The following is a 23,323-nucleotide window of genomic DNA, read 5'->3' as shown; positions in this document are numbered from 1 at the left end:
AATGAAGAAATATATCAAAAATATTCCACAGTTATAAATGGCCACAAAAATATGAATAAAGTGTATTTTGCTAATTGATGAAGTTGGACTCTGCAGCTCTCGCTGGGTCAAAGCAGCTCTTTTAGCGTTAAAGGTGTAGACACCGGGGCTAAAGCTGTGGCACTACTCGTCATTCAAAGCAGCTTCCAGCTGACAACAGATCACATGACAGGAACTGGATGGTGAGTGAACTTGGTTAGAATTGTCTTAGGTGAATACAGTGTATGTCCTGAGACTTTTATTCCAAAATAAATCAATAAACACTAAAGCCTGCTTTTAGCAAAACGTGGTCTGTTTATAGGTGTACTACTAGTATACTAAGTCCATACTGAAAATAAGTCAAAGTAAACTTTATTGTCAATCTCTATAATGTTTTCACACACATGGAAATTGAAATTCCGTTTCTCTTTAAACTCCAGTCTAAACGGGGAATGTAATTTAAAAAATACAAAATAAAATAGAATAAGACAAAAATAATAAAGTGACTATAAAAATAGAAAAAGAAATAAAGTTACTTGTATAGTTCTTCATTTTTTACAGCACCAGAGAACTGGTGGAAGGTGCAGTTCATTGCTGATGAGGGAGAATGACGTGTGCGTGTCAGATTTCAGCAGAGCAGGGGGCCAACGGGGCAACGAGAAGGGAGTGGGGGGGCAGGGCCGGGGGAGAGTTCAGCTTCCTGACAGCCTGGTGGAGAAAACTTTGAGTCTGCTGGTCCTGGCCGGAAGACTACAGTAGGCAGTTTACTTAAAATGTACTTTTTATAAACTATTTTGTGACTTTAAAAAGTTCCAATTTAGTCTGAAGAAGTATTTATTTAGTGTACTTTCTATCCTACACGTACATAGTCTATAGCATGCTTGCTATACTTTTACTTAAGTAGGATAGGTGTCCTACTTTTTGTGACAGGTTACTTACTCATTTGCAAAGCTTAATGTGAAATATTTGCCTCATTTTATATATCTGAAAGCGTAAATTAACGAGCCAGAGGGACTTTGAAGACCTCCCCCCTCAGCATTCTCCTCAGTTTGCAGACCAGACTTTGATGTGGAAGTACCCAAAGAAGCCAGCACCACAAGGGAAAACAGGCAAAAGGGATGCACTCGTTTATGAATCCATGCAAGATGTATGAAATGGGTTTAACCAGTCTAATTTGCAGCTTGATACAGTGCCAGCATGTCACTAGCGAAGTCCTTTTTGGAGTTTTTTTAAGTAACACACTGAGGTCGTTTGGAAAAATGCCAACAGCCTAAAAGTGGACTTGCTCAGGAGCTCTGAGGCAGCATGATAATATTCTAAAACAGACATATCTCTCGCTATATTTATGGAGAAATAGATTCTGGCCTTAATCGTGTGTTTGACATTTTAGTATGACAATCCTGACACACTGACTGAGCTGTTTGCTGGCTGCTTTTAAGCGATTCAGACTTTTAATCATAAATAATTACTCGGCTCTGTTTAATTAAGCAGGATACTCGGGATTTGCAAGAGATAGAACGACATTAGATGCTTATAATAAGCAATTAAGCTTCCAGATGAATCTCCCTTTCACGGTAATTGTTTCTTAAATGCTGTTGAATCAGATGTGGAAGTCAAGATTACACTGTGGTAAAAAGAAAATCAGGAGCCACAAACCCAGCTGCTGCCAGAAACCGCAACTTCTGTCAAAATCCAAATATCTCAACAGTCGTAGGTGTCAACACTGAGAGTAGTGTCTATTTGCTGGAGGTTACCATGTTGTTTTTCACAGAGCCTCGCTGAATGGAGTCTGTCACATGTCATCAGGAATTATCCTTTGGTGTTAGACGCCTGCTCTGCCGATAACAAAACACACTTGCTCAAAGAATAAAGAGCCGCTCACTTCCCCGATTGAGGTGGTTGACAAGCTGCGCTTTAATTTTTTTACCACAGGTCAACCAACATTCTAGGTAATGAATCTAAATATACAACCACATTTGTCAATAAGATCATTTTCTTTTTCAAAGGCGAGACAGTTGAAGGGTGTTATCTTCAACCAGCGCTGAAACATCAGGCGCGTGCACACGTTTGCCTGACACATGCTATTCATAACGTTTTATCTGCTTCCACCTGGGACAGTGGTATACTGTACAGGTCGAAATCATTAATACTGCCGAAAGTGCATCGTTTTAAAAGAGTGGAAGGTTTTGTTGCATGTGTTGTTGCAGAAAAGGTGTAAAAACGCATCTCTGTTCTGGGGAAAATTGATTCCCCTTAATAATGAAAATGTTTTACTAGAATTCATTTTTCAAATTAAAAGAAAAAAATAAGAAAATGTAGGTTAACAACTTTGTACTTTATTTTAATTAACTAAACCTATAACATTTCTGAAAATAAACTCATTCTATATACAGGAAAAAATGGCAGTTTAATGCACAAATAGGAATAACAACAATATGTTTTTAAACACAGAAGCAAAGCATGAAAAAAAACTAAAGAGAGCGACCTAGAATTTTGGATTCTTCTGCATATAGTTTTTAAAAAAATAATTTTACCCAAATGTAAATCTGAAATTTTAACTATAATGTGAAAATAATCCAAAAAATGTTAACGTATTTTGGCAATAAACAGCTAGCCAGTTTTTTGTTCATGATTTTCTTTATTCCAGTTGGAAAGAAAAAGCGGCAAAACGTCAAAGCTTGGCTCTGCTAGCACTGCAGAGAAGTTTCCAAAAAGTAGAATTACAATTAGATTCGAAATACAAAACTTGAAATCTTTTAACTAAAGCCTGAACTGGGGTTCCTGTTTTTTTTTTTTTTTTCAAATAATAGTTTAAAAAAAACTTTAATTTATCATCAAAGCTCAAAAACATTTCTTAAATATTAGAGTATGGCGTTTTTTAAAGAGAGAACCACATGGGCCCTAGAACAGAGCCTTGAGGAATCCCATAACTAATAAAAGTCACGGAAAACAACTCATTTGTATGTAATGAAAAGGTTTTTTACGCCAGGAGCTAAACTGAACTGTTGAAACATTTAATGTCAACAGATACAATGTAAGTAACCAAACCTTTTTCAAACATTAGTTTTGAAATTGTTGTTGGGTTTTCAAGTTTACCTCACATGTGTTCTACGTTGTTGTTTTTGTCCTGGCTTTGTTGACTCTTTGTGGGGATAATTGTTCAATTATTCTTGCTGCTTTTTGAGATCAGACCCACACTCACACATATAGAAACAGCTTGGATTTTTACCAGCTTGTTTTGCTTCACATTTGCACAAGAAACACAGCAGTTTGCTCTCAATTAGTGCAAATAACATGTTTTTTTTCCTCCCCTGCCAAGGCTGGCTTTAATTAGACCCCTGCTCTAAATGCACAGAGGAGGAAGATGCTTCTTAGCTGTTGTCATTGATTGGGTGTAGTGTAACACTGAGCCACTGTGACTACATTTGGGTCAGCCTGTTTCCTTGTGAGAGTTTTACAGTTGCTGCCACTTTTCCACATGTTTCCAGCCACGAAGGAGACTGTTTGTCTGTGACAACCTTTGTTGCCAAACAGGGTGTTTGCTTCCTTTTTTGGAAAAAATAAATTAAAAAAAACGTTTGAAAAATATATTCTGTGTTTTTGTGGCCACATAACCACAGCTCCTGTTTTCTGCAGGCAGGATTTAGCACCTGGTTCAAACTGGCTGCACATTGGTAAGAAGAAGAATAGATGATTGCATAGCAAAGTTCTAAGCTGATACTGTGTGTAATGTGAAGCGTGCAGGTCTCCAAACAATGATGTCCAGTGTTAGCTGTCTACAGAGCTTCAGAGAAAATTCCGTCTGCCACAATTAAAACTCCTGGCTGGATTCCAGTTTGGCAGCCGTCTTCACACAAATTTAGCAGTTATTTTTAGGGACATCCAAAAAGAGCTTGACAAGCTCTTTTTGTCGGTGGGTTACAACCTGAGAGAGCTGCAGGAGAATATTAATAAAGATGTGGTGGCACATCCACAGTCTCAACAGGGCATGATGCAGCAGAGAAGCATTGATGAAGTCTTGTTTTCCAAGAAACAAGCTGAATTTCCCTCGTTAGAACTAATCAAATTTACTCCAATTACCCTAAAATTCAATTACTTTTCATAAAAAGGGGGTTCAGTATTGAGAGAAACCTGCTGATTTAACTGAAGTGATTTGTGAAACTCATAACCATGCTCAGATCTGCTTGGAGTTAAAGTCAACAACATAATTATTTAAGCTTAGCTTGGAGGTTGGATATAGAGACTCACAGCTGTGTCTGAAGGGAGAAAAGACACCAGCCAGCGCCTACAAGGTCCAATCTAATGGGGCTGGTGTTGACTTTGAGAGCTTTCGGCTTTCACTTCTACTCTGCATTCTGCAGGGAATTCTTTAAAATGATGAATCCACACATGAAAACAGCGGATTCCTCCACACCGAGCCCACAGAAGCTGATGAATCTCATTTGGCTTGAAGCCAAACATCTCAGTCTTAATGCAAATGCCCTTCTCCCCAATACATAAATCATATGACATCATGCCAGCTTCAGTGGGGGAGAGAAAACTTCACAATTGCGTGATGTAAGGAGGAAAGATTCACTCTGCAGCATTCTTAATGATAATATTCCAAACTGGGCTTTTATCTTTGTAGGTAAGGTTGTTACAAATAGTTGAGTTGAGTTTCTTTCTAGAGACCTGCCTTCTGCAACAAATGCTAAATGGCATATTCTGTGTTTTCCAAACTATAGGCGTGCCGTCAATGGCCAGTCTATTTTCAAACGTATGTCATATAACAGGCGCACCGACCGATAGCACACGTTAAGCATGACAAAAGACTTTATTCACTGCATTCACAGTAACTCTGGAACACGCTACAGGTTAGACACGTTAGAAGCATTAGCCATGTTATCGTATTCACACTACCTTTAACTCCCAACCTTGTTTGCGACACAAAAATGAGACAGATACCCCGAAAACAAACGTTACTGTGACTACACTAACTCACAACATTGTTAGTAACATGTAAAAACACACAGTCGGACACCGCTACACATTCGCCTATGCCGGCGCAGCAAGCGTGATAGCTGCAGTTATGCTGTTGGCCCGAGCAGGCAGCTCTCTCTCTCTGCTGCTCAGCCAGCCGCCCAGGGGCCGCCCAGCCTAGCCAGTGCGATCGCTCCAGCCTCATGTGCCCTGCAACAGGCTGGCCCAGGGTGTGTCCCTCCTCCGCCCTACAGTAGCCAGGACAGTCTCCGGCAACCCTGTGGCCCAAGCGGGTTGAGAAAATGGATCCATCAAATTCTTTTAAAGTGTTTCCATTGCAGTTTTGCGATATATGTCAATTTTGATACACTTCAAAAACCGGGGCGGCATTTATCGGGTATTCGGGGCGGTGGTGGCTCTGGTAGCCGGTCGGCCAATGAATGTCCTGGTCCTGGCAGCTGAGGCTACATTAGTAGTTACCATCACAAAGTATGAATGAGGAGTAAATGAATAATGGCCACATTGTAAGCGCTTTGAGCAGATAAATTTAATCCAATTATTGTTTTTCTTTTTACCACCACCAAGCAAAAACTGACTTTTGACAAATGCGAGTTTTTTCTAAATTGACGTGTTTCCACAAAGCAAATTTCTTTTCGTAAGTCAAATTTGCACAATTTCATAGTCAATTAATATGCATCTGGTGATTCACAGAGAAGTACTTTTTAATCTGTTTTTGCATCTTAGGTAACATTGATATTGAGCCTGCCTGGGTTGAACTGTGTTTAGTAGTGAGCTGTGAGAAGTGTTGACAGGATTTTTACAAAAGTGAAGGCATGAAACAAGGTTCTCCCACAAATTAGAGCTGGACAGCTAAAGGTTTTACCTTGTAAAAACAAATAGTAATCCCAAGAATAGTACCGCTGCCACTGTTTGGTGCCTACTTTTAGTCTGAACTATTTTATAGGACTCCCTCTATTACAGGAATGTAGCATAAATAACCCTTGTGCTATCCTATGGGGTCCAGATGACCCGATCCTTACATTGACCTGTTATCCCTACCATGACAAAGGTGGATAAAGGTGAAGAGGATTCCATGTAATCCATGGGCATCAGTGAAGATCACATATCATTGAAGAAAAAAAGGTTAAGCGCACTGTCTTGTGGGGTCTAGATGACCCCACACCCAATATTAAAGTGCCTAGGATAGCACAAGGGTTAAGAAGCTGCAGAAAACAAGTATAGAGGTTTTACTGGCTCAGATCATGAAATACGGGCTAACAAGCTCTGTTTTACAAGATGGTTAATTTATCTGTATGGATGCTGTACAGATTTCACATGTGGAGAAAATGAGGAACGTTAATCATCTGAATCCTGCATTTCAACAGGTTCTTATGGGTCTTGAAATAGGGTAAGTACAGCCTCTCTGCTTAATCTGAAATGGATAAACCAAATAAGCTCTTATTGCTTTCAGAGGCGTTCATGTGTTTATTAGGTTCTGCTAATCTGAACTACTTGATAAATTGACAGCCAATGTCAAGGGGGGGAGAAACAAACAGCCATCATTCTGCAGTATTGAATTTGTATAATTTGCAGGAGGAAAATGTGCACAGAGTTACCTGAGCATAGAACAGCAGTGAGAAACAGAGAGATTTCCACAGTTCATTCTACAGTTCAATCCTTTGAATGAGAAGGTTTGTCCAAACTTTTGGTCTGTACTGTATTTATAAACCAAACTTTGTATCACAGAGGTAGAAGGGAACCATTTTTTTCTTTGTACATTTTTTGGTTTATATTGTCTTTATACTTGTATTTGTACTTGGATCTAAATCTTGTAACATTAACATTTTAATCTAAATATAATCTAGTCTTAGTTCGATGAAGTTCAAGGGACTGTATCGATAACTGACATCTTAGGTTCTTCTTTTATCAGACACGGTTGTATTTTTTCACATACATGAAAAAACCCAACCGTGTCTGACAAAAGAAGAACCTAAGATGTCTACAATCTAGTCTGTTTTACATCTAAAACTGAGCCCAAACTACAGTTTCTACAGCAGAAGCATGATCTTCTCATACATGTATGTCATGTATGAGAAAAGCAGACCTCAACCATAAAGTTCAAAACACCTAAAAAATCTGAAGCAGAGTTGTGTAAAAAGGTTGACCGAAGAATTTTAATAAGGGAGAATGTTTACAAAAACAAATCAACCAAAGAAATAAAAAAAGAAAGAGGTTAAGAGTTAATAGCTTGTAATTAAACCCTGGCAAATAAGACATGTGGGGAACCTGAAGAGGAGATGCCTTTGGCCACAGACAGCGAGATCAGAAACAAACAGAACAAACGAAGCAGTCTGCCATTGATAATTGGTCTGACATCTGTCATGCTTGAGGTGACACCAGTGCAAAAGGGGAGTACTCAGGATATTGCAGTGCATAGTTGGTTTACGCAGTGTCTGGGCTGACAATAGACAATAATAGAGTACAGGCGGAGGTGAGGCCTCCGAGCAGGGCAGCTGTAGAGGGAGAAGGGAGCCAGAGATAAGTGTGTGTGTGAGAGGTTTTTTTTACTATAAATGTTATTTACAGTGACGGGTTTCATCTTTGCCTTTAACTCTTCCAGAGGTTTTCAAATCTGGAATGCTGAATACTCGATCTGTTTTGACAATTTTTGCCCCAAGGATTCCAGGAAGCATTTACAGAAAAGGTGCTTTCTGTGATGACCTTTGGTGGTGTCGGCGCCTCTACCTGGCAAAAATGATCGCAGCTAGTTTTGCTTAAAGTTATTTCAGTTAACACCTTACTGTCAGACGTGCTAAAGTTAGACATAAAAACGCAAATTGCATCTATTCCTACGTTTTTTTTTTCTTTTATATTCTGGCAGAGACTGTTGAAATGAAAAGAAGTGATGCATTATTTGGCACCTTTGACAGATGCAACTAAGTAAAACACGTTTTTCCTTTGATTTATCTGTATTGTTCAATGCACAGCTTTATTTTCACTCTAAATTATGGGCTTTAAAATTTATAGTTTAATTCAGATGAAGAGCTGCTTAAAATCCCACTCCTGTCATCCTTAGATCTGTTGTGAATTCCCAGTGGTCTTTTAATTACAATTATACATAATAACAAAAAAAATACTGTCATTTTCTAGACATAGTTTCTGCGAAACAGCAAACGTTCATTGGAAATTCGTCTCGGCGTTGTGGGCGGGACTGTTGGGACGGGGAAACCCCGTCACCCGTAACTGAGAGCTCTCAGTCTTCACACTTTCCTGCTGGCTTACACCCCCTCACACCCCCGACCTAACATAAAAGGGTAACAAAAATGGCGAGCAATATTGGAGATTCCTGCTCAGAAGTGGAAAACAAAGACGTACATGGATCATTTTGTCTGCATCATCAGTGGATGCATCAGAATGGAGCGGAGCAGAGAGCTTGTGGACCGCTAATTGTATTTTTTACATCACAAATACTATTTTTCTCAAACAAGATATTTTTGTCTGATTGTGATCCATAACGATTTTGATAAAGAAATAGAAGAAAAGCTATTTTAAACTTTTCTTTATACATGTCCTACATCATCAGAAAAACAAGAAATAAACACCAAAAACAAAATTTTTATGGAGTTTATATGAACTTTAATTGTACAAATTTGATCAAAACACAAATTGTTCTATCTGTGCCTCACTGGGACAGCAATATGGGACAGATGGAACATTTTGTGTAGAAAGTATCTTAGCTGAAATTTGTTTGATTACATTTTTTGTTCCATTTTCTCTGTTTCTTCTTTTTTTTAGGCTGTTTGTTTACATTTTTTTAGCCGTGAGGACCAGATTTTTGTCAGAGTGACTGATTGGTTTCATTTCAGCTGACCTTTTGAAACTAATCCACAGGAAAGAAAATCATCTGTTGACTTATTTGCAGATTTGTTGAGTTTATGATTGAATCTGAACCTGCATTTTCTTTGATGAGCTGTTGTGATTTTGTTCCTTTGCCTGTTCTGAGAGTCCCGCCTGTGCATACTAAGGAGCTGCCCGTGGGCCTGAAGTCCACCAACATCTCAGATTGGTTCTCAGACTTCTCCTACATGTCCCATACGGATTCCGTCAGACCTTTTGAAAGACGTTAAAACGCGCTCTAGCCAAGATTCACCAGAAAGAGCTGGAGATCATTTTTCGACTTCTTCAGCTTTCTTGCAGAAATGTTTTGCTCCATTCTTTTGTACATTGTAATGCTTCATTGAGGGTTCAATGTGCTTCACTCATGCACAGCTGGTTTAAAGCTGAAGCTGTAGAGTCTCAGCTTGTTGGAGTTCTGAACCTCTTCTACTGGTGACACCAAAACCTTTTACCCTGTCAACTGTTTCTTGATGTGCCTCAGCGGTAATCAGGTTATCAGGATAAAACATACTGTGGCTAACCTCATTTTATTCTATGCATTTTAGCAATAACAAAAAAAAAAACTTTCTTAGGAATAACTACTTTTCTTATGGGAGTTCTCGTTTTTTTTTTTTTTTTTACAGTTTTCTGACTGTTTCCATCACCTAACAGCTTTCTCATTTTTTGCTGCTGTTGCTTTTTCTTTCTGATCTGGACATGAATGACAAGCCTTGTGGCTCCCACTATGATTACTACACATGTGCTTGTTCTAAACTTAAATACAGTATATAAAAAAATGCCAATAATATGATTCTTGTACATTCATGAGAAAATGTATTTTGCTGTAACACTGGAACTGTTGGCTTATTCTGGAATGAATTTGAAACAGTACATGCCCATATCATCTCACTTCCACCACTGTGTTTAATATTGGGTTGAGGTGTTGCTGCTGAAATCAGGCTGGTAATACAAAAGTTTGGTGTTTTCTGAACCTCATTGTGTCTTAGTGTTGCTTTTGGATAGAAAAGGTTTCGTGTAACCCCCTACAAACAGAACTTACTGGGTTTTTTTTCACTTTTCCCTTCTTAATTTTTCAATTTAAAGTGAAAAACGGCCCTTTTGGACTTGAGATGTGCCTCTTGTTGACATTTCTCTTTTGTTTATCCAGACCGTGAAGTACATTATGCATACTGTAGCATCTTTGTCTCTGTAGATTGCGGAGCTTCAAATTACATGAGTTTGAAACCATCTGCAAAATGAGTCAGACATTTGTCTTTGAGAGCACTGCTGATGGCGTCATGTAAAGGAAACTCCCAACTTTCTTGAGAGAAGCAAACTTTTGCTTTTTTCATTGGTCCCTCCCCCTCTGAAGGTGAAATGATCAAGGGCAGATAGTTGGCAGCTCCTGGTCCCCTTAAAACTCTCAGAGAAGCAGTGACAGTATTTTGGCTTTCTGTTTGCTAAATAAATGAGAGCTCACAGTAAGAGACATGAAAAAAAGGCATTAGCAGGTTTGGCAAAGACTCACTGTTTCAAAAAGAACAATTATCAGTTTCTGCTTTAATTCTTTCTTTGTAGTTTTTGCTTTCTATAAATAGCTTTTCACACAGTGGCTTAACTTCTGAGTGAATGAGAAAAAAGTGAGTCAGAAGGAAACTGATTTTCCTTTAGCTTCTTTCTAAGCTTTTTTATTTTTGCAAAATGTTTTATTTTTTTTATATATATGGTTCTGAAGAGCTTTAGAAATGTAAAAATACTGTGCTTTCTGTGTCCCCTACTTTGCTTTGTGACACTTCGACACTGAAAAATGGAAACAAACTAAAAGTTTAACCTTAAAAAAAGAAAAAAGAAAGAAAAAGACTTGTCTTCATTAGCATGTGCTGTAAAGTCCTTTCACTTCCTCTTATGAAAAGTGTCAAACAATGTCAAAGACAGAGGGGTCAGACCCCCCCCCCCCCCCCCCCCCCCCCCACACACACACACATACATGTTTAGTGTTTGGGAATTTACTGGAGAGCTTTTTACACCCATAAATCAGTCCGGCAACCTGGAGCCAGGAAGTCTTCATTTCAAGGTCCCTCTGCTTTATTTGAAAGCAGCTCCTGGCTCTGCATAACTCCTGTCTGCCCATGTTTGCTCTTCTCTACATTTCCTTTGTTTTCAAACCCATCAACGCAGTCACTTTATTACCTTGACGCTAACAATATTGCTGCGTAAGTGAGAGAAAGAGCCCGGAGGGACGCTGTGCGGTCATGGGATGTCGGCGTGTTCTAAGTGAAAGACAATTTTTACTCTTAAAAGAGATTGGTTTGTGGATGTTACTACTTTGGAGGAATACAGATGCGTATTTAAAAAAAACCATCTGAAATAGAGATGACTTGAAAAGACTCTTCAGAGTATCCTTCATGAATTATGAGTGTTGTTTTTGGTCACTTCGGTCCCGGACGTCAGTCTCAGCCTCTTACTTTGACATTATTCTCCAGAGGCGGATCCTAAAGCTCTCTAGGATATTGCATATGTGCTTTTGGGAATATCAAAAGCTTGGTAATCTTGATTGGGGATGACAGTCCCTTTACACTGTCAACCTGCTATTTTTTACCAAGCTCATTTCACATTAATGCCCTCAGGCAACCCAATTTCCTTCTATATCAGCCCCATCATGTCTGCTTATTAAAGAGGCGTTCAGGGACTTCGGCCTACACCTGAGGGAGTCGTGTTTGATGAGCATGTAGTGGTGTAAGAGTTCACCTTAACAACAATTTGATTCGTAGCATAATCTGTTTTTGACGATACAATTCATAGTCGAATCATAGTCTGATTTGATACGATTCACTGACCTAAAATGGATCCAGGACATCTTTAGCCACAAATTCAACCAGTGTGACTCTGGATAAATACCTGCTACTGAACAGTGCAGGTGAATCACTTAGTCATTATTACACTATAGTAAAATAAATCCAAATGCTATTTTCTTGTTTCGATGTAATCAATTTATTTCATTTTGAAATGATTTTATAGTGGTTGATTTGATTAAAAATTTACCTCAGACAAATCGATCTAGTTGGATAGAAGAGGGTAAATCAATTAATCGATGAAGTTGATGATTCATTCCACCCCTGAGGCCACTTTGTGTGCCAAGTTTCATCTTTGAAGTGAACAGGTTTTTAAAAAAACAGCTTTTGCTTTAGCGCTTGGAGGAAAACCAGCGAGGTTACATTATTTCGGGATGTTGCATTCAAATCCTTAATCTCCTCGACCGTTCCTGAAGAAAAAGAGGCCGGCTGTCATCAGAAAAGCAATCGGATGACCCGCCAGGCGATCAGGGTCACACCTGTCTGCAGCAGCTCAGTGAGAAATGTTCTGGTGTGGGGCGAGTGATAAAAGTGGCCAACACACACACAGACACACACACACACACATGCACACTTATGCTCGCTGCTGACTGACAGCCTGATCTGAAGATGAAATGACCCTTCAAACCTGTTGTGAATTTTTTATGTTGCAGCCAGCTGTTTTGATTTATATCCTATGTTATTATGCCGGAACAGACTCAACCCATGAAGCCCTGAAATATGTCTCTATATCAGACCCGGGGAGGGGTTTGCATCACACACTTCCCTTCCCAATGTGACTTTTTTTTTTTTTCCAAAGAAAACAAATGGAATTTTAGCGTCCTTTACATGTATAAAGAATATCTGCCAATGGGGTAAGAATTTGTGACTAACTTCTAAGAGGCCTGTTTTTGCAGTGAAAGGAAAAACTCTGAGATTTGTTTTTAACTCTTGAAGTTTTGTGTTTTTGATCTCCTAATGGGCAAAGCAAAGACTTCTGATGGATAGGTGAACTAGTAACCATTGCAGACTGAAGGACGACCAACAAACAGGAATTTTTAAATCGACCACATTCCCTGACTGCAAGAGATTTTACTTACAGGGAGGCATGAAGAGAAAGACCTTAAAGATCTTTGTGAGGTACATTTACTCCAGGGCTTTTTTAATCTGGAGCGTTTGGGTTGGTGCTGGAGGTCTCACAGAGAGTTGCTGAGTCTGGCACCTTTCAAAAAAAAAGGCCATTGTGCGAAATCAGATGACCAGGAAAAGAAAAAATGGCAAATGTCTTCTTTTAAAGCTCCAACACGCCTGATGCAAATGCAAATACTCAACCACAGAAAAACCCAGAGTGACTTCAATCAGATGAGTTAAATCTGTGCTGGACAGAGGCTCACGACCACCTGATCAGATGTTAAGGCGAGGTTTTGAGGTAGTGCAGACACTATTCCTAAAATAATAGGATAACAGGGTTTTCTCCTTCCTGAAGTTTTCATTTTTTCTTTGTCAGTCTTGTTTTGGTCAATGCTGCCCCCAAACAAGCAGCTATTATGCCTGTGTTAACCCTTGTGCTCCTAGATGACCCCACTCTTACATTGACGTGTTCTTCCTACCATAACAAAGGTGGATAAAGGTGGAAAGATTTCATGTAATCTATGGACACCAGTGAAGATCACAAATCATTGAAGAAAAAAGGTTCAGAGCACTGTCTAGTGCAGGGGTCGGGAACCTATGGCTCGCGAGCCATATATGGCTCTTTTGATGATCACATGTGGCTCGCAGACAAATCTTTAATTATACTTTTTTTTTCATTAGACCAGTCCTTCTCGGCTGCGATGCGATGCCAGAGGCGCGCAGTAGTAGCGGTGCTTGGAGAGAAAAATCTGCGCCAGCGCTATAAGTTTACAATTATCTATAATTTCACAGAGTTTGTACCAACTGGAAACCTGTGAATTGCCGTGCCTAAAAGTGCGCGCTCCCGTCTCTGAGAAAGAGCACGCAGTTGCGGGGACGGGATGTGTGAGGAAGAAAGCAGGGGGGTGGGGCTGAGGTGTTGTGGGGACAGGTAGCAGGTGAACCGCGCAGGGATTGTAAAAACGTAAAACCCGCTGCCCGTCACTCACTGCGGCGTGTGACTGTGTGTTTGGCTCCCCGTCTGCATGTGATCAGTCTTTGTCACATCTACAGAACATTCAGACCTAAGATCACGTTTAAAGTCTCAACGCCTGCATGAAGCAGAAACTCACCACGTACCAACCAGACTAGACCATCAGCAAAACTACCACGAGAAATACTCATCATTTATTAGCAACAGAATAACAATGTTATTAAAAAGAATCCACAGACTTATTGTACTTTAAAAATGTTGAAATTACATCAAATGCACACATTCACTTGTATATTTAGTATTAAACATATTGTCGCGGACTGAGTTTAACTTTGCTGTTGGGCCGCGTTAAAAGTTCTGGAGTTCATTGACCGCATCAAGCAGAGATCTGATTGGCTCTCAGTTCTGTCGCTCAGCCTGTTGTTAGGTAGTTTGGACCAATGGGGTTCAGCTATGGGCAGTGAGAGAATATAAAGTTGGTAGAAGCGCTCTCATCTCAGCGGGAGAGATTCAGGAGCTGCTGAATTAATTGTACGGCGTTTGTTGCGGTCTGCAGTAACCAGAATAAAGAACCTTAAAAGAGGTTAAGTCTCCGTGCCTCAGTGTGGGAAAGGGACACTACATTATTGTATGGCTCTTTCGAAATTACATTTAAAAATATGTGGCGTTTATGGCTCTCTTGGCCAAAAAGGTTCCCGACCCCTGGTCTAGTGGGTCTAGATGACCCAACTACCAATGTTAAAATGCCTAGGACAGCATAAGGGTTACACTGACCAGACTTTGGTGCGGTGCAGTATGAAAGCAAAACAAACCAAGTGTTGCTCCCAATAGCTTAGGATCTACCAGCCTTTCCTGGTCTGAATTTTCAACCATTCTATTATTTTCTTTAAAGACCCACTCAAATGAAAAAAGTGTTTTTGGTGTTTTTAACATACTCTTTTTTCTGATAATGGAGAAAAATAAATTAAGCAAAAATTGCATGTTTTTTTTATTGTTGTGAATCAGGAGCAGACTGTAAAATGTACTTTGAAAAAGATCTTATTTGTGACATAGTAAATCATCTTGCAGACAGCTAGATCCATGAACGTCTTTGTTTTTTCTCATCTGAGCTGGAATCTGGATCCAAACTGTACCACTGGAGCTCGCCATTTTTGCTGCACTCCGAATGTTAGGTTGGGGGTGTGAGGAGCTGTAAGGTAACAGAAAAAAAAGCAAAAAAGGAAAAAGAAAGCTCCTAACGAAGGGGCGGGGGGGCCTATATTGCACCCCAGCAGTGGCCCCACCCACAACTCAGAGGTGAATTTGTAGCTAACCGCTGCCGGTCTGCAGAAACTATGTCCAAGAAAATGACACAGGTTTTAGGTTTTAATGGGCTTAAAACAGCTTAACCATAATTAAAACACGCTGGGAACGCTTTGAACACTTTTTAATTATACAAATAAAAACAGAAAACAGATTTTGTCTCTTTAAAGTCAGGTGAAAATCATGTTTTTTGAATTTTTGACATGTACATCCATTTTTCTTATGAATGACAACAAATGCAATAACAAATCTGAAGTCACAAAAAATGTTGCGCTGAAGTCGCGCTGTTGCCAGACCGCACTGCACATGTCGTTCAAATCGCACTACTGGACCTCAGATTGCATCTGTACCATTGACCTAACTCTGAAATTGGCCGCTTCTGCCTCGCTAATCGAGTCGGTGTGAACGCAGCTTAAACATAACCCTTAATCCTAAATGTAACCCTTCCTCTGGGTCCGTGCTGCCAAGAAAAAAGTTCAGCACTGGCGGCGCTTTTTTTGGGAAATTACGTGCTAATAGTCACTTGCTTTGTAAGTAAAAAGCTCAATCGGCGTGTGCTAGCATCAAATCAGTTCTGTGAATTCCAATACAGTAATCCCCCGCCCATCCGTGGTTTAATATTCGCGCCCCGCCCATTCGCGGGTGGCCGCAGATGACGTGACGTCACAAGCGTGAGGCGCAGAACAGCGCTCATTCCGCGAAATTTGAAAAACGATTTACTGTGTACTTTACTGTAAAGTATTGTTACGCGTTTAAGATGCCATCCAAACGCCCTGCATCATCTCCAGCTTCTGGAAATGAACTCAAACGGCAGAAAAAGGTTCTGACTCTGCAGAGCCACTGGCTCTGGGAGTTTTAAAACAGCGTCAATTGTTCGCGGATTTACGTTATTCGCGGGGGGGGGTGAGGAACGTAACCCCCGCGAATACGGGGGGATTGATTTTAATTCAGAAATAAATAATTACACGATGAATCGCATATTTATCGTTATCGCGATATCAAGCTGTGCAATGTGCATATTGCAAAAGACGGCAAAAATGGCAATAAATGGTTACTTTAAATGTGCTAAAACAATCGCAGCTTAAAGTATTTAACGAATCAAATAAATCCTTTTTATGCATTTGACCAATCAGATGAAGCCCTTTTATGCTTGATGCTCGTCTCCCATGTAGACTAGTTTCATTAGGAGTATAATTTAAGTTATGTTGACTCTTGTTTAAATTAAACTGCAGTGAAACGGAAATTATGTTTTTGGTTGTTTTGCTATTTGTTCAGATATTGCAAGTTATATCGTCATCACAATAATGATCACTAATACCTCATTTCGGTCAGCCCTAAATTCAAAGCATTTTCATGAGTTTATCAAAGTTCTTTTTGGTGTGTAATTGTATTAAACAGCAGAGTCTGGTTCACACATTCACTTTTTCATTCACCACATTGTTCCAAAAGTGACAATTTGGAACCAAAAATATGTTTTCCCCGTTTCTGTTTCGCTAAAAATAACCTTGAGAATAGAAACTGTCAGTCGGTATCATTTAAGACCCCCTGGTTTCAAGCTCCACACTAATGCAAGACAGGGCTTGGCAAGGGTGGAGCTGCTCCGCTCAGCATCAATGGCCACGCCAATGTAGGTGAGATTTTGGAAACAGTGGCTTCAGATAAACAGGAAATAAAGCTTTTTAAGACATTTAATTTGTGGGATTTTGGTTAAAAAGGTCCAAATCATAATCAAAACACCACTGGGAACATTTTTTTTTTAAAACAACTGCCGTAGAAGGACTTTAAACATCTTCAATGTCACCCATCTTAAACTTAAAGGAAAAGTGCTTCCCTGTAGAGGTAAATCTGAGTTCCTTTCCCCCATCTCCTCCATTACAGTCCTTTCAGTTTCTGAGGATGCTCTGATTGCTGCTCAAGACAGTTAAGACAACGCCTGCTCAAAGGTACTTAACGCAACCTTCTGAGAAGAAGGAAAAAGAAACGAAAGCCCCAAAATGTTCCTTTCAAGCTCTGGAATGCTTTTATTTGATGTTTCTATCTGCATCAGAGGCTGGGAAATGAAGGTTACCGAGCACATTGACAGTTCTTTCAGGACTGTCAGAAACCCCTGTGGCTTGGTGCTTTAACAGCTCGCTCACAGACTGTCAGCTGGAGCCACTCACCTGCTCTCTGGCAGAGCTGCTCAGAAGTGTGTCTGAAATGGCCCTAAAGTTGCTTTTATGTCAAATTGGAGCCTAATATTATAGCTAGAAAGGAATTTTTTTTATTTTTCTTATATTTTAAAAGTGAAAATAAATTTGCTTTTCAGCAAATGTGGTTAAAATGTACAATTTTCATCTATTATTTTATGGTGCCATTGCTTCACGCAGTGTGAAGAAAATTTAGATTGATAACGTTTGACTGAGTCATTTCTCCATTTTGACAAATCAAAAGAGATTTTCTTCTGACAGCTTGACACATCAGCAAAGAGGCTCAGAATCCAGGTTTATTGCGGGTCACTCATCGATAAACAGGGCGGTCACGAAGATAGTGACAGAGCTTTTGTCCAAAGTGGCAGACTCTGCTGACATCAAATGTGTGAAAAATCACAGCTTTGAGACCAACTCTAATGATTTCTCTCCCAATTAATCTCAAAAGCAGAAAAGGTCAAAGCGCCACGGCGGATCAGACAGGAGCCCAGAAACTGTATTTTTTTCAAACAAGAAGCCAAATTCAGCAGAAAATGACAGAAAAAATGTCTCCTCTTTAACTAAGAACGTTGTGTTTCTTCTGTTCTCTTACAGATAATGTTTATAGGAAATGTCTGGCTAATGGCACCTGGGCACTGAAGGGAAACTACTCCATGTGTAAGGCCATCCTTCACGAGGAGGTAAGACTTTCGTTGTGTCCTGATCACCATTTTGCAGCACTGTAAGGTGCCTTAGTGCGCTTTATAATCCGTGTATCCTCACATATTAATCAATTCTGATTGTGCTTAGCAAGTTTTGGAAGTACATGTCGCTCTGACAAAATGTCAGTCTGTAAGGTGTGTTTGTGAATACGCAACGAGGCTAGTGTGTAGCGGCACTGATTTGTGTTTTTTTTACATTATCAACAAGGTTTAGGTTTGCATAGTTAAAGTAGCATCAGTGTTTTTATGTGTTGCAAACAAGGCTGGGATTAAGCATAGTCACGGTAATATTCCTTTTAGGGGTAACAGTCTTTTTTTTACGTGTTGCAAACAAGGTTGGGTGTTATTGTAAGTGTGCTATGGCTGACATGTGGAGTTGTTGGACTGTGTATTTTTATGTGACAGTAACTAGGTTGGGATTTATGGGTATCCTGAATACACTAACCCTAACGGAGATAATGTGTAGTGTGTTATAAAGAAGTTCTAGAGCAGGGCTGCTCATTCCTGGTCCTAGAGATCTACCACCCTGACTGATGTTCCACAGTCAGATGTCTCCACATTCTGATTGAATGGACACACCTGGTCCAGGTGTTCAGCAGCAAGCAGGACAGGGCGAGCTGGACAACAGTCAGAGTGGTATGGTTGCTGTGAAGGCAGTTAATAAAGTGACTGACGTAAGGGATTTTTAGCTCACTTAATGTTATTTATGATTCGGTTCGCCTTATGTGTGACATGAGTTTGAAAACAGACCAGTCATTGATGGTGCCCCCTACAGTGCAGGAAATATGGCAATACCTCAATGATCTTTTAAACAGAAAATATTCATCAAAGCAGAGGCAAGGCGAGGAGCTGAGCCAGCAGCAATCTAACACTTGGGTTGGTTTCTCCCCGAGTGCGGTCTTAAAGGCACACTTACAGGAGTCTGCTTCAAAAGCCCAGTGAATTTTCCAGACGTGCTCTTCGATGAGGCTTCAGTGTTACGCTGCCTCGGGTTACGGATCTGCTTTTAGGTGGAACCTTGAAATCTTCTTATCAAGCAGCAGTTCCTTTTTCCTTTTGAGCGTGTAAAAAGCGCTTCATGTCTAAATTTTTTAAAAGACGTGGCAGGAACAAGAGTTTTCCTGCTCCCTGGAGCGTGGTCCTGCTGTGCTCCAGTTTACCAACCATTCACATGTTACAGTTGTTTGCTTGTTTGCGTGTATTGTTTGTGTTGTGATTATGATGAGTGCTGTTTTTAATCGGGACTGAGCCGCCGCCTGAACACTCTGACCCAAATCAAACCAGAACAATTAGATATCAGAGGCATTTGGATGTAAAAGGAGGCATTACGCGACGGAAACATGTGATTGTACATGTTTGCTCGACCTGACCATCTGCTGAGACCGATTTATGAATATTTTTAGATGATGCAATCAACTCATCCTGAATCTTGGGGTATATAGACTCGAATAATCCCCCTGAATCACATGGCAACGACACAACGAGCCACTTTCAGCCCATCGCTGTGATAATTACTGTACTCCATCAGTCCCTGCAGAGGATTTTAAATATTTAACGGTTTGAAATTGATTTTTTTGTGTTATTGTTTGTTTTTCATAGAAAACCAGTGGCTCACTGAGTCTTTTAAATGGATAATCTCTCCAGAACCAAATGCAGTTTTTATTGGGATTGTTGTCAGTTCGGATCGATACGCATGTCTTTGTTTTAATTAGCTCAATTAGCTTGAGTCTATTTGTGTTTTCAGAGTTTTCCTGTCACTGACCCGAGGCTGCAACACTGTTGGGGGAAATAAAAAGGCTTTTAAACTGTTATAAAGGAGCTGTAATTATACTGCTAATAATATAAACAGGAAGGTTTCATCAGGTTTAATGCAAACACATTCATTTATTTCAAACTGTTGAACCATGTTTGATAAAGTTAAGTGACAAAAAGGCCAAATTCAAATGTTAGTCTTTTTATTTTATTTTAAATCTTTTATCTGAAGTCTATTTGTGTGACTTTTTTTCCAATTCATCGTGTTAAAAACACGAATATATTGAATGAAGCCGATTTGACTCCCTTTTCTTAGGAAATTCCTCTCCTGGGTTAATCAATGACGGCTACAGCCTGACAAGATCAATCTGGTTATTTTGGTCTCCTGGTTATGCAAAAATAAATAAATAAATAAAATTACTAATTTATTGAAATGTTTCTATTTCCTTTTAGTAAATGATAGTATTTAACGGCACAATACCAACGTATTAAAAACAAATCCATACAAGAAAATAAAATAAATGAAGCAAATGACACTTACTTTCCTTTTTTTTTTTAAAAAAAAGGGGGGAAAGGGTCACATGTCGTTGCAGAATAAAACACGCTTTGACCATAACAGATTCACATAATGCTGTTCTGACAAATATGGTGAATTTCCATTTAAGAATCAAAAGCACAGTAAGAAAACATTCTAATCACATGTGTGTTTTTACGTTTTTGCAGCTTTTGTTCCTAGCTATGTATAAGTTCCAGAAAAATAATGGAAAACTCCAAAAAAAATGTATACAGGTTTAATGGGGTTTTTAGAACAATTAAATTTTTTAGAGATTTATGTCAAATTTCACTAAATGAAATTATGTGATTTCTCTTCTTTGTGACTACACAGCACAACAAATCCATGCCCATATAAGGGAATCCGAAGTAGTTTTCATGAAAAAAGTCTGAAAATATTCATAAATTATTCACATGTTTAAGTTTTTAAAACAGCTGCATTTCAAGGTGAACAAACACAAATATGACAAACATCTCTGTCGCCCTTTGTTTACCTCCAGTTTTTGCTGATTCATTCGAAAGGTGACACACCAAAAAAAAATGAATGAAAAATATACACTAACTTTCCATGTGAGCTCATCTAAAAGGACTAATCAGAGCGGCAAAGCCTAGTTTTGCAATCAGCTTGATCATGGAGGAGAAAATGTAGGTCTAGCCTTAAGAGCAAAGAGGGATTCTGCCTGCAGGACCCGAGCACAGAGCCGAAGATGCAGCTGAAGGGTCTTCCTTTGGATGTGCTCCTGGAAGCTCTGAGCCGAGACTCCTCCAGTCGGAGAGAAATGAAAAAAGATATAACTGTGAGGAAACATCCGAGCTGTGTCATTCTGAGCTTTTTCTGCGAGGAGAGGTTCTGGATTTAACTACAAGATTGGAGAAAAATGATCGTTTTCAGCAGAATTCTCCCTCCAGCAAAGCAAAGACGTGACAGTAATGTGACATTTACCATTCGCAAGGAAGCAAATAAAGAGTGTTTGATTCAATGTAATGTGTCTGTACAGTCTGCCAAAGCAGGAGATTAATGTGCTTCATCCTCCTGTGTAGCTTGCAGAGAGTGCGACCCCCCCCCCCCCACTGCATTCGACTGCATGTGTCACATTGTTGGTTTTTTGCTCCTTGGGGCCTCCTGGGTGGACCTCCGCTACTAATCTTTATGTTGTGAATGACTTACTTTTAGACCGTTAAGGGATAGACAACATTTCAGCTTTAAAGTCAACCCAAAAATGTCACTGTCAAAAGCTCAAGGTTTACGTTTCGGGAAGTCCCCCCCCCACTTCCTTTCCCCTATCTGTTTACGCACTCTCCCACCAGCTTACAGCCCCTCACAACCCCAACCTAACATTTGCATTGCAACAAAAATGGCGAGCCGTACAGTTATGAGCCAGATTTCAGCTCGGATAAGGACAACAAAGACATAAATAGATTAAGTCGTGTCTAAAGAAATAAGCTTCATTTTCTTTATATGCGTTCTGCCTCATCAGAATCATGCCACAAAAAACATGTTAGAAACACCATTTTCATTGGGGTGGGTCTTCAAGGATTGTTATCTGTGTTCCAAACTCCTTGGAGTTGCAGAGCAGAGGATTTCACAGTATAGCCATGGGCCTGTTGCCATGCAACCCCCCAAAAAATAGATTGATGAGTTCAAATCGCAGCTAAAACTTTGAAGATAATTCAAATTTTCTCATATCTTTTATCTAGCTTGCATTTTCTGCATCCTAAGCTGGCCGTCTCTCCCTGGGGGGACTCAGCCTTTAATGTGCATGGTGTCACGCTCGCCTCCCAATCACGGCAAATACCACAGATCCCGGCTCTGGTTCAGAGGTCTGACGAAAGGAGATTGTTCTTCAGAAATGAAATAGTTGTGTGGGAAAACTGCAGCAAGTTTGAACATTGAAAGAATATTGTTTCTGAATTGATGTCACTGGCTCCGACCATGCAGGACTCCCCCTTAAATCGATACTGAATTAAAAGTTTCTGGTATCTGGTAAGTGTGCAGCTCACGGTGCTGATTCTAAATGAGGCCCTTCTTATCGTCTGCTTGTTGTTTAGTGGTTTCATGGCTCTATGTGTGTTTATAAATAATTTTGATTATTTAAAGAGTTTTGACCTTTTGCTTTATTGACAGGAAGTCAAATATATCACACAACAGCATTCTTTGACTGCTTTCTTTCCTGGGCAGTGAAGGCATGCTCTCCCGTTGCAGTTATTTTTAGGTTGCAGAGCTGTGAGGATTAGCAAAGCGTGTTGAGTCGCACTGCTTTGTCAGAGCCTCTCTGGGTCTGATGCTCCATCGATCCTGCCAGAAGATGGATATGGAGTGTCTGACCTTTTAAAATTGTGATTTTTTTTTCTTCCCTTAGTCCTTCTTCCCCGTGAAATAAATCACAGAGCAGCAGCTGATCAGTGATTGACACAAAGTGAGAGCCTGAGGAAGTAGATTACCTGTAAAGTGTCTCATCTAAACTGGGGTTTAGGGACATTTACACAAGGATTGCACCAATCATCCTGCCTCCTTTTTCTCCCCCAAAGATTATGTAAGCACTGCATCTGTGGTGGCATGTTTTATATGTAGCCATGTGCAAAAATGAATACTTTCATATTTTCTTGTGTGCTCAAGTATAACATATTTATTTCCATGGAACAGTGGTTTTCTGTTTAGCTGCATATGTGGACGTAGTCATTTCCTGTGTGGCTTTATCTATGTCTTTCATGGCGGGACTTTTGAGGACTTTTGGCCTCACTACATTAATTCAGCGTGTTCACTGATGCCTGGCATTTCATTTTAGTTGACAATTCCAAAACCTTCTTTGTTTTTTCTCCAGACTTTATTGCAGATTCTCTGCTTTGGATCACTGTTCTGTCACCTCATCTGCACATGGAAGAGATTTAACTGTCAGACTTATGGTCTGGGGCTGCACAGTGGCACAGTGGTTAGCCTGAAGGTCCTGGTTCAATTCCCGGCTGGGGTCCTTCTGAGTGGAGTTTGCATGTGTGGATTTTTTACCGGGCACTCCAGTCTCCTCCCACTGTACAAAAACA

At 39.9% G+C, this 23,323-nt stretch overlaps 1 protein-coding gene across 1 annotated transcript in view; it reads left to right on the top strand.

Annotated features, from left to right (window-relative positions):
* LOC101166997 (corticotropin-releasing factor receptor 1) overlaps positions 1-23,323 on the top strand; it is a 107,892-nt gene that overhangs the window by 44,442 nt on the left and 40,127 nt on the right. Inside the window, exon 5 of the mRNA XM_023949582.1 lies at positions 17,874-17,959. Within this exon, the coding sequence (XP_023805350.1) occupies positions 17,874-17,959 (86 nt within the window). The remainder of the gene's footprint in view (positions 1-17,873; positions 17,960-23,323) is intronic.

Source organism: Oryzias latipes, chromosome 19, assembly GCF_002234675.1.
Source record: "Oryzias latipes chromosome 19, ASM223467v1".
Taxonomy (NCBI): domain Eukaryota; kingdom Metazoa; phylum Chordata; class Actinopteri; order Beloniformes; family Adrianichthyidae; genus Oryzias; species Oryzias latipes.
Note: the sequence above shows the minus strand (reverse complement) of the source record. Positions and strands in the feature narration are given on the sequence as shown.